Below are 17,044 nucleotides of genomic sequence, written 5' to 3'. Positions count from 1 at the left end.
AAATACTAACTTAGTTTCTTTTTCTATTAATGCTGCCTGACCAGCTGTGCGTTCCCAACAGTTTCTATTTCTATTTTAACTAACAGGTTCCAGTTCACGCAACATCCTCATAAATCTCTTTTGCACTCTCTCCATTGCAATCAAATCCTCTGGAAAATTTAGTGTCTGGAAATTCATGCAGGACACAAGTTATGATCTAATTAGCACTTCATCAAAAGATTCTGACGAAAGGTTGCTAACTGTTTTTATCTCCACAGATGCTGCCTGAAGTGCTTAGCATATTCAGCATTTTCAGTATAATTTCATAATTCTAGCATTTACAGTATTTTTTCTTTATGTGTAAAGCAGTTAGTCTAAGGCCATTAAAAAACTGTATAATCAAAAGAAGTACTTCGCAGTTGTCCTTCGTTAAGTTTTCCTGTCCCAGAGGATGAATGTGGTTTTACAAACTCGAGCTTTATGTCAAGAGGGTTGTGAAACTCACCACACTGCGAGTGAACTTTTCCAGCGAGGTTCTGCGGCCCTGTTCATTCTCAGGCTAGAGCAGAAGGAAGCAATCAGAAAATAAAGCTGAGAGAATGACAACATAAACTCCATATTTATTAGCAGCAAGTGGGAGTTAAAGTGAGGGAGGGAAAATTAACTTATTGTTAAACAGGCAGCTTAACAGTGGAATGGAGATAAAAATACACTGAAGTGGATGGCTTACATTGAGCAAAGCTCTACTGCTCTGACAACAATTCTGCTATATTTTATTTATTTAATGACACAGCACAGAGTAACCCTTCTGGCCCTTTGAGCTACGGTGCCCCAGCAACCACGATTTAACCCTAACCTAATCACGGGAAAATTTACAATGACACAGTAAGTCTTTGGACTGTGGGAGGAAACCAGATCACCCGGGAAAACCCCATGCATTCAACAGGAAGGACGTACAGATACTCCTGACTGATGGTGCCAGAACTGAACTCTGAACTCCGATTCCCTGAGCTGTAATCGGGTCATGCTAACCACTTTGCTACCGTGGCACCCAGAGTATACTCTAGTTCCTGTGTTGAAAGGGAGTGGTGTGCTGACTTAAAAGCTGCTGACAACTAGGTGCTTCTTGCTATATAGATACACAAGAGAATGCCAATGTCCGAATCCACATCAGCGTCTTGATTTAGGGCCTCGACCTGAAAAATTGACCATACCCTCATCTCCACTGATGCTGCCTGATCCATTGAGTTCTTCCAGCAGTTTGTGCTTTGCTCATTGTTATATGTCATTTTAGCTGATTCCCCATGCAATACAGAAAGGATCTATCAAAGACTTGAGAAAGAGACTGTTGTTCCCAGAAACTACCACGACTAAAAAAAGATTTTGTGAGTTGAGAATTGTCAAATCAGCCAGGTCTCTGCTCCTGATTGCTGTCCCATTACTTGTCTACGTATGGGCATCTCTGCCTTTGAATAATCCATTACTGACTATGAAGCTCACAGGATACTAATCAGCTGGGCTAGGCATCTGACACTCCTGAAAACAGCTACCCATACAAAGGGAGGAAAAATTGGCGCAGATTTGAGAGAGAACAATTTATGAAAAGAGCATCTTAATAATTCCTAGTGTCTTCATTTGTAAGCCAACTTGAAATGCATCCCACCTGTACACTGTTCCACAGACTCAAAGTTTGTTGCTTTTCCAGGACAGGCAGATGGGACACCTTCATTGGTTCACATTTTCTCACAAATCTCTCTGGTTATCCTTGGACTGACCACTCCCTTGCTTCCCAGGGACACTAAGATTAACCTACAGCAATCCAAAGAGTGTGCAAGTTGACATCAGCCAATATTGTGTGAGCAGTGGTCGGATTCTGCTGCCACTTGTCTTTACTAATAAATGGAAGCAGAATATTTTGCCTAAAACTCGGAACAACCCGCACGGACATAAATGCTTAACAGATGATGAATAGAATGATCACTTCCCAATGTAAGAAGACACAGCTTTCTTGGACAGTACCTTCCTTTTTGCCTGTAAGAGTTCCTGATAGGCATTGGAACGCAGAAAACGAGCATAACTGTCACTTTTCATCAGCTTATAGATGTGTTCCTGAAAGACAAGATGATTTCTGGCTGTTTGCTTTCAATTTATCACCACAAACATGTAACCATTTATGAAAAAGAAACCAATATATCAACATAAGAACTTGTGATGAACATGGTATGTTGAAGGTTAGTTCATTCCTAATGGCAAACCTTCTAACCACAGGACTGTTATGCTTTCTTACAAATTGCAGTGCTTAGCATTTGTACCTTTATTTACTTAGAGGCTATGGAATTTTGGCATCTCCCCAACTAGATGCACCATAGAGAACACCACATCCAGATGCATTGCAGCTTGGTATGGCCATTGCTCTGCCCAAGACTGCAAGAAATTGCAGAGAGTTGAGGATGCAGCTCACTCCATCATGCAAACTAGTTCCCCCCAAATTAACCACCTACACCTCTGTGATGGATATTCACTTTCCAGAGCCTGAGAGGCTTATTGCTGACCTCAGCTTTCGAGCACAGCAGCATAGCCTTTCTGAAGGATCGGAGTTGCTTGTGACGAAGTTAAACTTCTAACGGGTATTCCTTGTTCAGCTTCTTGTTGCAAACAAGAATCAGTCTTCTGTTCTTAATGTAAGTTGCAACCAGCAATCAGTTTGAAATTAAAAGCACAGCTTTGCCGACAGCATTGTTTACACAGCACAGGCTGCTGGCCCACAGAAGGGGCTGGCTGCCCAAGAGATATGGTTTGCAAAGGAGAGTGACCATGAGACTTCTTGTTTTGCATTAGTCAAACGCAAGACAATGGAGTTATGTTAGTTGGCCTACATCAAACCAGAGAACTACAGCTAAGTTATTTACATCATTGTGATTACCTGCAACTCATTGGTATGTTCTGTTAGCTTGTAAGTTTCATACCTGTGCTTGGAAATCCTTTGTAGTTTATAAATCATTTGTAATTTGGAAATCTTTCGTATATCAGAAATACTCTGTGTGTTAAGAACTATTTGTCTAAATTTAAACATGTATTGTTAAATGCGAACACGAGGAAATCTGCAGATGCTGGAATTTCAAGCAACACACATAAAAGTTGCTGGTGAACACAGTAGGCCAGGCAGCATCTCTAGGAAGAGGTACAGTCAATGTTTCGGGCCAAGACCCTTCGTCAGGACTAACTGAAAGAAGAGCTAGTAAGAGATTTGAAAGTGGGAAGGGGAGGGGGAGATCCAAAATGATAGGAGAAGACAGGAGGGGGAGGGATGGAGCCAAGATCTGGACAGTTGATTGGCAAAAGGGATATGAGAGGATCATGGGACAGGAGGCCTAGTGAGAAAGACAAGGGGCGGGGAACCCAGAGGATGGGCAAGGGGTATAGTCAGAGGGACAGAGGGAGAAAAAGGAGAGAGAGAAAAAGAATGTGTGTATATAAATAAATAACGGATGGGGTACGAGGGGGAGGTGGGGCATTAGTGGAAGTTTGAGAAGTCAATGTTCATGCCATCAGGTTGGAGGTGTTTGAGAAGTCAATGTTCATGCCATCAGGCCATCCTTCTGTCCCATGATCCTCTCATATCCCTTTTGCCAATCAACTGTCCAGCTCTTGGCTCCATCCTTCCTAGCTTATCGATCAGGGCTGTGGGAATGATGACGTTAAACGCTGAGCTATAGTCAATGAGCAGCATCCTGATAAAGGTGTTTGTGTTGTCCAGATGATCTAAGGCCGAGTGAAGAGTCATTGAGATTGCATCTGCCATAGATCTATTGTGCTGATAGGCAAATTGCGGTGGGTCCAGGTCCTTGCTGAGGCAAGAGTTGATTCTAGCCATGACCAACCTCTCAAAACAATTCATCACTGTAGATCTGAGTGCTACTGGATGAAAGTCGTTAATGCAGCTCACACTACTCTTCATGGGCACTAGTATAACCGTTGTCCTTTTGAAGCTTGAAAATACTTACCACCAGGCTCAAGGACATCTTCTATCTCACTCTTAAATGGACCGCTTGTAGAATAGAGATGAACTCTCGATCTCTCAGTCTACCTTGTCATGCCTATGCCCCTTATTTGTCTCCCTGCACTACCTTCTCTGTAGATGTAACACTATATTCTGCATTCTGTTGTTGCTTGTCCTTTAGTTCTACCTTGATGTACTTGTGTTTGGAATGATCTGCTTGGATAGCATGCACAACAAAGTTTTTCACTGTGACAATACTAATTACTAATTAAATGCACGATCCAACTAGCCTATGCTTTCTCCTCCTGAAACTGGGAAAACAAAGCTTTTTGTCAGACATCTCCACACCTGACTGAACTATTCAGCACGATGGAAGGATGAGAAAATATGATGAAAGAATATGTTCTGCATTCACTAATGTCTTTAATCTCAGCCACTTCGTGGAAATTGTTTGGACAGATTAACTACTTATTATAGATCTTGCCTGACCTGGTGACTTTGAAGTAAATCATCCCACTATTGTACAAAGGAGATTCCATCTTACATTAATTATATTACCGGATTCGAGCTTGTTGCCACCGACGAGTGGACTGAGAAGTCTAAATGATTGACAAGTAATATGAAGCACAGATCAGGATTTTTAAATTTTAATGCTGGTTTATAATGTAACTGCAGGAACCCCGTGCTGTAACACTAAATAAAAATGTAACACCCTGGGAAAGGCTTCACTGCTAACATAATGGTCTTTCTGTAGAAGCAGTGTTGGATTATGGTTAGAGGTAGCGGGTATTTTGGAACGTGAGCTGTCTCAATCAGGGGTTTGGCAGGACCTGAGTGTGTATTCCCTAGACTTACACAGCCAAGGAAACCAGTGGGAGTTCAAAAATAAAAATAAAAATAGAATATATGATTCCCATTGATGAAAACTGGCCATGATCCCAGTGTGAAATAAATGAACCAACTATCCAAAGAAGTTGCCCATTTCTGACGCCTTAAGACTTAGTGCCAATTAGGGAGCATATGTCAGGGCAGAGAGTTGATCAAGATTTTCAGGAGATGGCTTATGTTAAAATTTACCTCCAATATAAAACTAAATACAGCAGTTTCATTTCTAAGCAACAGACAGAAAATGCTGGAGGAACTCAGCAGGTCAGGCGGCACCTACGGAAATGAATAAACAGTCGATGTTTCGGGCCAAGACCCTTCTTCAGGACTAACATATTTCATTTCTAACACATTTTTATCTTTGTGCTTATCATTGTGTTTGTTTATTTTTGGTCTATAGGCTACATTTGGTACATTTAAAACTTTTAATTATGACAAAAATTTTATTTATAAAAACAAAATCCTCCTTCACAATATCAAACTATGGGTTTAAGGAACTTACACCATTGTTAATATAAATAAGTTCAGGAAGCTAGCAATTAGATTGTCCCAACAAATCTATTTGATCATTCAGAAGTGTCTCCCACTTCCCACTGGCATTTCAAGGCAAAGTGAACAATGTCATTGTCAAGGCAAAGTAGAGTCAAGGCAAAGTGAACAATGTCATTGTAACTACTGAAACTGTACTGAATCACCTACAGTTACCATTGATCTCAAAGGTATAAAATGTGATGTACTTTTAAGTTTGTGAGCCTCTACTGAGAGTGTTTCCACAAGAATACCTGCTTGTGCTGAATAGATTTCTATATCACCAGCTTCAGTGTCTCTCCAGTGACTTCAATCAGTCACAACATTAATTTGCACATAGTAAATTCTCAAAGTATTGTGTTGATTTCCTGTTGATCTACCTTGATAACTAATGTAACATGCTGTAAGGATTCACTGCTAATGTAATGGCTTCTCTGTAATGTTCACTGCTGAGGTAATTGTTTCTCTGAAGCAGCAATGTTTGGGTTATGGCTGGAGATAACAGGACTATGGTTATGCATGTTAGCCAATCAGGAGATTGTTGTTCTGTCTTGTGGATCTGGAAGGAGACTTTTCACGGTCTTTTGCCGCAGAAAGATGAGGAGAGAAGACAAGAATGGAGAGAGTTGGTAGACCGCTGGACGGGGTGGACTTGGAGCGAGGGTCCAAAGTGCAGCGATGATCGGAGGAGGTTGATAGTGGACGACCGGCTTGTCAGTGAGATCCAACATTACGCAACAGAATGTTTAATAAGATTGGGCCCCTTATCTTTTTTTTTGTTTTCTTTACTAACCATATAGTCAAAGTCAGAATTATAAAGCTTAATCGTTTAATCGCGTATTGTGTACTGTTTGTTATTTCAGGGTACTGATTTGTAACAGGGGACACATCATGCAGCATCCACCCAAATGAGATTTCTTAAGTTTGGCCTGGCTGGGGGCTATCACTCCCTAAATTAAGCTGCTAGCTGAAGTGAGAGTTACACTTAAAATATGGTAACATACAGGTGAAGAACAAGGCATTATAGAGTCATACAGCTTCGAAATGCATCATCTGGCCCATTACATCCAAGCAGATATTTTGCCTCTCTACACTAATCCCATTTGTAATATATCCCTCAATGCTTTGCCTATCGAAGTACCTGTCCAAATGCCTCTTAAATGTGGTAATTGTTGTTAAATATACTTTCGTGAAAAAATATCTTACAAATATATTTCACTGTATTAGTAATGTGGGCTCAGTGATAACAATGAATAATTAATTAAAATACGTTGGTTCATGGAAAAACTCTTGATCTTCTGCAGGTTTTCCCTATCTCAGGCTGTACAATTGAGTGGAAACTTGAACCAACACTTTGGAAAGGCCATGAACTTAAAGCACAATTTGCACCCAGTTTGCTAATTAAATCCAAATGGAAACTTCACTCCCAAAATTGAAACTGAACAGGTGTCCTGACTATAAACTCGGTAATAAAAGGCTCTTGTCAATGGAAGGGCAGCTGATTTACATTGTACCAGCTTTTAACAGAGCTATATCAAATTGCTATTTATAGTTCTCTGCAGAAAGTAAAAAGAACATTTGCCACGAGCTATAGCCTTTGTGTTTTATCTTTGGTAGTCTGACTGCTGCATAAGAGTTTGAAATTTGAAAATTAAAAATATTAACTTAAGTACATACATACTTTATGTCCATTATGATATTCTTGACTGGATTGAGTTCAGTAGATAGTGCACACTTTAGCTAGTTACCAACTTCAGGCAGGTATGGGAAGCAGGGGTTATCAAGCTCATCTTATGTGCGATGTCCATCTTAATTCATTAAGCTTGTTAACATTCATCCAGGCAGCCTTTTGCGGGTGAAACAAGAGAGCTGCCACCTTTGGGCATATTTACATTGTGAGGCCAGCTCCAACATAAAGGAAACCCTGAGTTGCTGTGTAAATTAAAGTTCGTTCCACCTTAAGGATATCAGATGATCAACTGAGTGTTCTAACATTTTCCATTTTTATTTCAGATTTCTGGCAGCCGGTTAAAATGATTAACTTTTAATTAGCCACACCATGATCACTGGATTGCGAGTGCTTACCAATTATCTTTGCAGAATTGAATTGCATAAGCGTTAATGACACATCACTCTCTGACGAACTTAATGCTTTTAATTCATGCTTTGAGAGGGAGAACTGTGACGTGCCTGCATTAGTCCACACAGCAACGGATGATGCTGTGATCTCAGTCTCAGAGACTGACATCAAGGCATCCTCAGGACAGTAATTCCATGGCATCAGGTGTACCCCTGATGGTGTACCTGAACGGATACGAAAACCTTGCACTCCAACTGGTTGGAGTGCTCAGTAACATCCTTAACCTCTCACTTCTGCAGTCTGAGATTCCCACCTGCTTCAGATTGTACTGATGTCTAAAAAATGTCGGGTGACCTGCCTCAATGACTACCAGCCAGTAGTGCTTATACCTACCATAATGAAGTGCTTCAAGTGGTTGGTTATGGCTTAAGTCAACCCTTGCCTCAGTGAGGATGTGGACCCATTTCAATTTGTCTATTACCACAACTGGTCTGCAGCAGATGCTACGTCGCTAGCTCTCCACTCTGCTTTGGATGGCTGGACAACAGGAAAATGTACATCAGGGCTTTGTTCAATGACTACAGCTCATCATTGAACACCATCATCTCCTCAGAAACTATCATCAAGCTCCAAGACTTAGGCATCCATACCTTCCTCTGCAATTGGATCCTTCACTTTCTCATTGGGAGATCATAATCAGTCCAGATCAAAAACCTCATCTCCACCTCAATGCCCATCAAAACTGGTGCACGGGAGACTTGGTGATTGAACCTCTGCTCTGCTCTCCATATACTCTCCTACAATTTTGTGGCTAGGCATACAGTAGGTTCAATACCATCTACAAGTGTCTCAATTATGCAACTGTTGTTGGCACAATGGAGGATGGTGACAAGGAAGCATGCAGCAGTGAGTTAGGCAAGCCGGTTAAATGGTGTCATAGCAACAACCTTACACCCAATGTCAGCAAGAGTGAGGAAGTGATTGTGGATGTTAGGAAGTGGAAGCCAGGCAAACCCACACCAACTCTCTCTGAAATGTCTACAGTAGAAAAGGTTGAGCAACTTCAAGTACCTGAATGTCAACTTCCGAAAGACTCATCGTACGTTCAGCACATACTGTAGATACAGCCACAAAGAAGGCTCACTAGCATCTCTACTTTTATTCAGAAGTATGAGGAGATTTGGTATATCATCAAATACTCTAACAAGCTTCCACAGATGTACAGTGGAAGACATTCTGACTGGTTGCATCATGGTCTGGTATGGAAACTCCAATACACAGCAACACAAGAGACTACACAAAGTGGTCGCCTCAGCCAGCGCTATCATGGGTAAAGCTCTCACTACCATCAAGGACACCTAATGTCTCAGGAAAGCATCATCTATCATCAGTGACCCCCACCCTTCAGGCTGTGTGTTCTTTTCATTGCTGCCATCAGCCAGGAGGCACAGGGGGATGAAGAGCTACACCTGAATGATTAACTACAGCTTCTTTCCCACTGCAATCAAGTGTTTGAACTGACTTGAAAAGCCTTGACACTACTATGGACTATATTTTTCTCTTTTTTCTCTCTAGCTCGCACTTTTGTTGTCATTAAAGAAGATTCCTTCTTCTTGATTCCTTAAACTTTTCCACCTGTCATCTCTCAGCTTCTCACTTCATCCCTCTCCCCCCACCCACCGTCCCCTTCACTTCGCTTCATTTGTCAGCCCGTACTCTTGCCTCTCCCCAACTTTCTTATTCTGGCTTCTTTCCCCTTCCTTTCTAGTCTTTAATAAGGCTTTTGGCTCAAAATGTCAATTTCTCCTTCACAGATGCTGCCTGACCTGCTGAGTTCCTCCAGCATTTTGTAAGGATGTCTCTGGACTTCCATCATCTGCAGAATCTCGTGTTTATGTCGTCGTCATTGTTTGGTTTGAACATGTTGAAGTTACGTATAACTTATGTTAATTTGTGTTTGCCCTTTTCTTGTAATGTATCCTATTAGTACCATATATTTCTAATTTTCATGGCATTTACTGTGTCTGTATGCCCATGGCAGTGATAAACTTGAACTTGTGTGTATTTTGCAGAAGTGTTCAGCGGGAATGACTTCATTAGCAAATGTCTTGCTAAAATACAGTTTTAGCAAGTATTAAGTTAGAGATATAAACTATGTGTAAGCAAGAATAATAATTTGAACTTGTTTCTTTGGAGAGAGGTTACAAGGGACCTATTTGCTCCTTGTACTTTTAGCAGCACAGTCAACAATGGGACCTCACATAACTGACTAAACAAGGGAGTGGCCATTTCTACATCTTGACTGCACAAAATCTATCACTAAGGATTAAGGGAGATTACTGTGGAAATAAAGCATGTAATCCAAACGTGTGGTAGCACAGCCATATAAGCCTTACAGCTCTGATTGCCTTTGTTTGTTTTTAAGCAGATGGACTTTTGGCTCAAGTGACTCAAATAGCAGGGAAATGCCATCTGCCAGTAGTCTCTTTAAGGCCAATAAAAACAGGAGTGTATCCCAGGTGTAGGACCAGATGGAGCACTGACTAGATTGACTTCAGAAACAGGTGATCACAAGCTACATCTTCAAGCATAAAACTGTGGATATCCGACAAGGCTGTGGCTCACAACTGCCTCCTCAAGGGAAATGACAGAAAGGCAATACCGGCTGGCTTTGCAAGTAATGCCTTTCAAAGTAACTTGGCTGGTTGTATTGTGGTTCGATACAGCACTTCGAATGCACGGAAATGTAAGAGGAATGAACTCAGCCCAGATACATCATGGTTCACTGGTTCAATTTGATATCAGAGAACGTACATAGTATACAACCTGAAATTCTTACTCTCCGCATTCGTGAAAAAGAAGAAAACCCGCAAAGAATGAATGACAGGAAAATGTTACAACCTCAAAGCAACAAGCTAAAGCATCAGCCCTCCTCCCTCTCCCGTCTGCCTCAGCAAAGCATCAGCTCTCCTCCCTCTCCTGTCCATCTCAGCAAAGCATCAGCCCTCCGCCTTCTCCTGCCTGCCTCAGCAAAAGCATCAGCCCTCCTCCCTCACCCGTCTGCCTCAGCAAAAGCATCAGCCCTCTTCCCTCTCCCGTCTGCCTCAGCAAAGCATCAGCCCTCTTCCCTCTCCTGTCCATCTCAGCAAAAGCATCAGCTCTCCTCCCTCTCCTGTCTGCCTCAGCAAAGCATCAGCTCTCCTCCCTTTCCTGTCCATCTCAGCAAAGCATCAGCCCTCCTCCCTCTCCTGTCCATCTCAGCAAAAGCATCAGCCCTCTTCCCTCTCCTGTCCATCTCAGCAAAAGCATCAGCTCTCCTCCCTCTCCTGTCTGCCTCAGCAAAGCATCAGCTCTCCTCCCTTTCCTGTCCATCTCAGCAAAGCATCAGCCCTCCTCCCTCTCCTGTCCATCTCAGCAAAAGCATCAGCCCTCTTCCCTCTCCTGTCTGCCTCAGCAAAAGCATCAGCCCTCCTCCCTTACCCGTCTGCCTCAGCAAAAGCATCAGCCCTCTTCCCTCTCCTGTCCATCTCAGCAAAAGCATCAGCTCTCCTCCCTCTCCCATCTGCCTCAGCAAAAGCATCAGCTCTCCTCCCTCTCCTGTCTGCCTCAGCAAAAGCATCAGCTCTCCTCCCTCTCCCATCTGCCTCAACAAAAGCACAGGCTCCTCCACCACCCACCATGCAAGCAATAGCAAAGACCCCAAAGAGACCGTGATCTAAAGTCCATCAGAAACCACTGTTCACCCCAAGAGTTCAATGAGTCACAGGCTCTCTCTCTCTTTGTATAGCAACACTATGCCCGCGTTAATCACATTGCACCCCAATGGATGATTTATTTTGTTTTAATTGTGCTCTTTCTTGTATAATTTTGTCTAATCTATGTTTTCCTTGTTAATGCTATGTATTTGCAGCTATGTGCCTGTGATGCTGTTGCAGGTAATTCTTTTCACTCTACCTGTGCATACTTTCATTTGTGCCTATGGAAATAAATTGAACTGTCAATTTTATGCCCAATGAATAAATTGCTATGAAGACATGGAACTGAGATGCACTGTGGCTCCCTACCCCTCTCCTCCCTTCACGGTAGGAAGTCAGTGTCACTAGCACGGCTTGCATTTATTACCTATCACTAATTGCCCTTGAGAAGTCAATGCCACTTGACCCACACTTCGGAAACTCTGAATGGAGATGAGGGTAGAGGTGTATAGGCAGCTGTAGTTCTTGCAGGGATAAATACTGAGAGGGACAAATGGAGTAGGGAATTGCAGGGTAAGGTAAGGACCTTGTTTAGTGGTAGGATCCCTTTGGAGATGGAGGAAGTTGTTGAGGATAAATGAGCTAGGGTTTTCTTTTTGGAGCAATGGAGGATGAGAGACGATGATAGAGGTGGATACGATTATGAGAGGCATAGACAGAGTGAACAGCCAGCACCATTTTTTTCCCAGGACAGCATCGGCCAATACCAGAGAACAGTCATTTAAGGTGAGTGATAGAAAGTTTAGGGGAGATGTTAGAAATAGTTTTTTTTTAAACAGGGAGTCAATCATGGGTACGTACTACTAAGGTAATAATAGAGGATAAAGCAACAGGGGCATTTAAGAGGATCTTAAATGGGTGTAAGAAAAATGGAGGGTTATGCACTATGTATGAGGTAAGGGTTAGATGGATTGTGGATAAGTTCATGGCATAATATCATGGGCTGAAGGTCCCCTACTGTACTATGCTGTTCTATGTGTTATGAGATTTGAACAGGCAGGAAATGGAGGGATACAGACAATGTGCAAGCAGATGTACAATTGACTAGAAGCTCAACACTTCTATAATGATTGGCTTAAGTTTGACCAAGTGTTTCAAACCTTCACAGCTGAAATTGGGGTGTCATGGTCAGCACAAACATTGTGGGCTGAAGGGCTTGTCCCTGTGCTTTACTCTTCTGTGATCGGTGACGCATTGTTAGGACCTTGCAACACAATTATTACGTACGGTCTGAGACAGCATTAGCAGTGCAGTGTGCAGCTAAGGTTTACAGTCTGCTTTGACCCTAGGGGTCCTACCTAATTGCTACACTACAAGAGTGGCTGATTGGTTAATGCCCAACATTCAGGCATATTCAGCCATTAGTTTATAATCATCTAATACTGCTTGACTTTTAAAAACATAGTTTATTTGATGTTAATGCAATTAAACTTAAAACTAACAAACCTGTGCATCTTCAAAAGAATACCTCCCTGGATCCTTGACATTTTGACTGGTTATCTCATATGAATGGGAATCGAGATTAATAGCACTGGGTGCCCCAGGAGCAAGAAATTCTTGCCAGGTTTCTTGAACTTTGTCTGGAACTTCCACGAGCGGTTGCTTCTTCAAATCTTCTGCGGCTAACCAAAATCTGAAGATGGAAAAAATGCATAGGAACTTAAAATGCTCTCAAAAGATTACAAATTTAAGGCAGTAATCATTAATGGACAAGTATAGTCATTGCTCCAACAAGCTAGTTGGCAATGATCTGTTATGATTAAACACTTTCAATGCTGGAATTAATATTTGTTCAAATGTAGCATGTTCAAACATTACAGATACATCAGATCCATAATTGTTGCACAGCATTAAGATTCCAGAGAATTATATATATAGGAAAGACATACGTATTTTGTCATGAAACCTATAATATTTATTTACTGAGGATCTGCATTCCCAAATTACAGAGAATCAATTCCATAGATTTAGATCTGACTTCCAATGGAATGCCCTACATTTCTTCACACCTCAAAGACTAATCATCTCTCACAAAAACTGTCCATCTCAAACTTGTATATTGCTCTTATCTTGGGAAAATTTGGTTCATGATCTCTTGCATTTCAGAGGAGAATGAGAATAAACACAGGTTGACTTCATGGCATGTCAGAGATTATTGGTTTAATGCCATGCACTATGGACAGTTGTCCATGATTAATTGTTTTAAGCTGGCTCTTGTGTTTCAAACCTTCACAGCTGGATGAACAATGGCTATTTTATTCTATACATAAATCTGGCATGGATTTAAACACATCTCCAAGTTATGAGGAGAATGTGTTAATCCTCTCTGTACTATCTACTCTGTCACATCAGTGTTTTTGAAAGAATTTTGATAACCAACCTTGGATTCATGAGCTTTTGGTACTTACACAAAAATTTATTCTATAATATTTATTGTGGAAAAATTATCTCTGGGTTCGCTGTGTCTTCTCCTGTCCATGCTTGGCAGGGAGCTACGTCTCAACAAAGGCAAAATGAAGTGCAAATATGTCTTAGACAATACAACATTGCTTCCATTTTCCAATGGCATACATGAGCAATGCACTACCCTTGTATAACAATTCACATAGGTTAAACAGCACGGAAATTTGTTTCCCTATGTAATCTTTTGTTTTCTCTTGTATACCTAACCAGCTTTCTTTAAATACTGCTACAATATTCACCTCAATCACTCTCTGCAGTAGCCAAATTTTCTATTAATATTGTAACACCTGTGTAGTGCTTGTCTTATCTCATATGACTGGTCGTCATATTCTTTATGAGAAGATCAAATTACATTGAGCTACACTAGGTGCTTGTGGGCCATCAGAAACTCTAGATATCGGAAGAAGGCAGTGAATAGAAAACACACACTTCTGGAGGTAAGTTTTGTCTATAAAAATACTAGATATACAAAACATTTACATGAGTAAGAACAATTGAAAATTACAACATTTCGTTTAGGTTCAAAATCTCAGATCTCAAACAAAAATCAAATTCCTGTTTAGTTAGAGTCAATGATATTTACTGGAATAACATTCGTTACTCCAATTTCTCTAACACTACTATTACTCCTTATTTAAAGGTTTACAGGTTAACTTTTCTTTTTTTAATCCCTAGTTAGTTAGAAAGCTAATTGAATTCCTATTCTTAAGTATTACAGTTAACTTAAGTTTCAGTTCAAGTCAGTATGTCTACAAATTCAAAAATTATACATCTATACAGCTGAACTCTTTTCACAGCAATTCTCCAATATCACAACTTTTAAACAAAGTAAATCTCATTCACTATTATCAAAGTCTTTGCAAAAAAACAATCAGTTCCCGCAGAAAATCAAATTCAGATCCTTTGAATGAAAATGAACTTATACATCCAACCGTATTAAACCCCCTAAGTCAAACATTTTGTTCCCGCACTGTTTCTTCATCTTGGGTGGCTTGCCATCTTGATTTATTGGATGAAATAGTTGATCATCCAGGAAAGTTGCTTCACAATACTTGCACAAAAAAAACTAACCAAATCCCTTGGTATGATTTAACAGAGCTAATTCCCAGTTACACAGGAGAGATCTTGGACACTTGTCTCTGCCGATATTGTCTTGTTACAGCTGTAGCTTCAACAGGTCTTTTATCGCTATCATCTCTCCTCCAGAGGTTTCATCCTGAGGTTTTCAAGTAAATAAGGTAGAGATACTCACTACTAATTCCATTTTTAACAGTTTATATCTTTAGTTTCTAATAGTTTGCTGCGTTTCTCTCACTTTCCCGCACTGCGTCAGCCAAGCCTCGTTCTCTCCCCTCCCCCCCTCAGTTCTTTTTTTTTAAATTTGGTAAACCTTGTTTTTATCCCTCCACAGGCAGAGCTTTCTAACATCACATCTTTGGGTTTAATTAACCTGGGTTACAGTATATCTCTTTTTATAGGATTGTGGCATGGCTGACATTGTGAGCATTACCCAAAGAAGGTGGTGGTGAGTTGCCTTCTTGAACCACTGTATTATTTTCTGGGGAAGTTGTTGCTGTTGGAGACAGGGTTTCAGAAATTTAGATCCATATAGAGTGAAGGAATGTTGGTATAGGTATTTCCAAGTCACGGTGGTGTACAACTGGAGGGGAACCCACAAGTGCTTGAGGTTCTTATACTTCTTGGTAGCAGTAATTATGAATATGGGAGGAACTGCAGACCTATAGACCACTGTTGAGCTCATGGTGGAAGAAAATAACGTTTAGGCTATAGATGGGTTGCCAACCAAATGTGCTGTTCTGCCCTCTGTAATGTTGAACTTATTTCGTGTTTTGTAGCGATAATCAGGTAGGTAAGAGGAGATTAGACATCATGCTCTCAAATATGTATCTTAATTATAGTGGAAAGACATTGAGATTTCAGGAAATGAATGATTTGCTGGAGGATATCTAGTCCTTGAGGTACTCTTGTAGCAACAATATTAAGGTGTTGAGCTTCTAGTCAATAGCGCCCACCATGAGGTAGACGGCAATTCCAGAAGTAAGATTTTCTTGCAGCAGACGGTTCATTGTTTGACACTTCTATGGCATAAAAGTTACTAAACACTTATCAACCTTTGTCTCATTGTCAGTTACTCTCGGTTATTTCTTGATATCATGTGGAACGAATCAAGCTGTCTGAAGCCTGACTACCATAACCCATTATTCCCTTCTACCTCCTACCTTAAACATATTTATGCTGCTTGCTTGAATCACTCTAAACTTCAGAGTTCCACATTCCTTTGCTCCTTAGGTAAGGAATTTTCTTCAGAAATCTGTGCTTTATTTTCTCTTGACTACTTTAATTGAAGACCTCCATTTAGTGCATACTCTCATTATATCTACATGGATAAAACTTATTAAAGTTCTACAGATCAGGTCCCCTTGGTCTTCCCTTTTTAGGTGAAAAGAGATTGACTGTACCACAGTACATAATTATCTATTTAAATGTTTATTTTCCTTTTATATCATCTCAATGTGTACTTAAGAATGTATAAATAATTGTAGTTTTATACATATAAAAAAATGGAAAAGGTTATATGTGTGAAAAAAGTACATGATAATTGTGAATTCCTTATCCAAATAAAAATAAAATAAAAAAAAATACGCAAAAATCACTTGATATGGTAACCATTCTACCATAGTATTGTAACAAGTGGTATCAAAATCTCATAAGACTGGTTTGGAAGGACAATTATTAAAGGTAGAAAGAGGAGACTAGTTCGGCTAATCATAGGAATAAACATATGTAAGTATAGTAATACAGACTTCAGAATTTAACAATATAATAATAGTCATGTATGGGGGTTCATATTGTAATGCATTTTTCATGTGGGAATGACCTGTACAAAATTTTCAAATGTTATCTAAGCAAGATTCAGTTCAAGTTGATCATTTCACTTCTACAACTTTATTCACTCAGATATATATACTAGAGCTCATTTTATTTCTTATTATTTTAAGGTTTTAAGGAGGCAAAACGTAATCATTTGCATTCATGTCCTCAAGGTCTATTCTGCTTCTCAATGCAGTTTTAATTTCACATTTTCAACAACTGCTTTCTTACTAATGAAGTTTTGATTCCAAAATCCATCTTGTAAATTAGAGTGGAATAATAATAGTGCTAAAATCGTGATTTTTATTAACAACCTGGATGTGGGGGTAGAAGGGTGGGTTGGCAAGTTTGCAGACGACACAAAGGTTGGTGGTGTTTGTAGATAGTGTAGAGGATTGTGAAAGATTGCAGAGAGACATTGATAGGATGCAGGAGTGGGCTGAGAAGTGGCAGATGGAGTTC

At 40.4% G+C, this 17,044-nt stretch overlaps 1 protein-coding gene across 1 annotated transcript in view; it reads right to left on the bottom strand.

The window, feature by feature from the left end:
• LOC134348657 (regulator of G-protein signaling 6-like) overlaps positions 1 to 17,044 on the bottom strand; it is a 185,171-nt gene that overhangs the window by 17,531 nt on the left and 150,596 nt on the right. Inside the window, exons 13-15 of the mRNA XM_063052410.1 lie at positions 12,674 to 12,860; positions 1,999 to 2,088; positions 485 to 538 (exon numbers count right to left, since the gene is read on the bottom strand). Of these exons, the coding sequence (XP_062908480.1) occupies positions 485 to 538; positions 1,999 to 2,088; positions 12,674 to 12,860 (331 nt within the window). The remainder of the gene's footprint in view (positions 1 to 484; positions 539 to 1,998; positions 2,089 to 12,673; positions 12,861 to 17,044) is intronic.

The sequence above is a fragment of the Mobula hypostoma genome, chromosome 1, assembly GCF_963921235.1.
Source record: "Mobula hypostoma chromosome 1, sMobHyp1.1, whole genome shotgun sequence".
NCBI lineage: Eukaryota > Metazoa > Chordata > Chondrichthyes > Myliobatiformes > Myliobatidae > Mobula > Mobula hypostoma.
The sequence above is the reverse complement of the archived record's forward strand: the minus strand, read 5'-3'. Positions and strand labels throughout refer to the sequence as shown.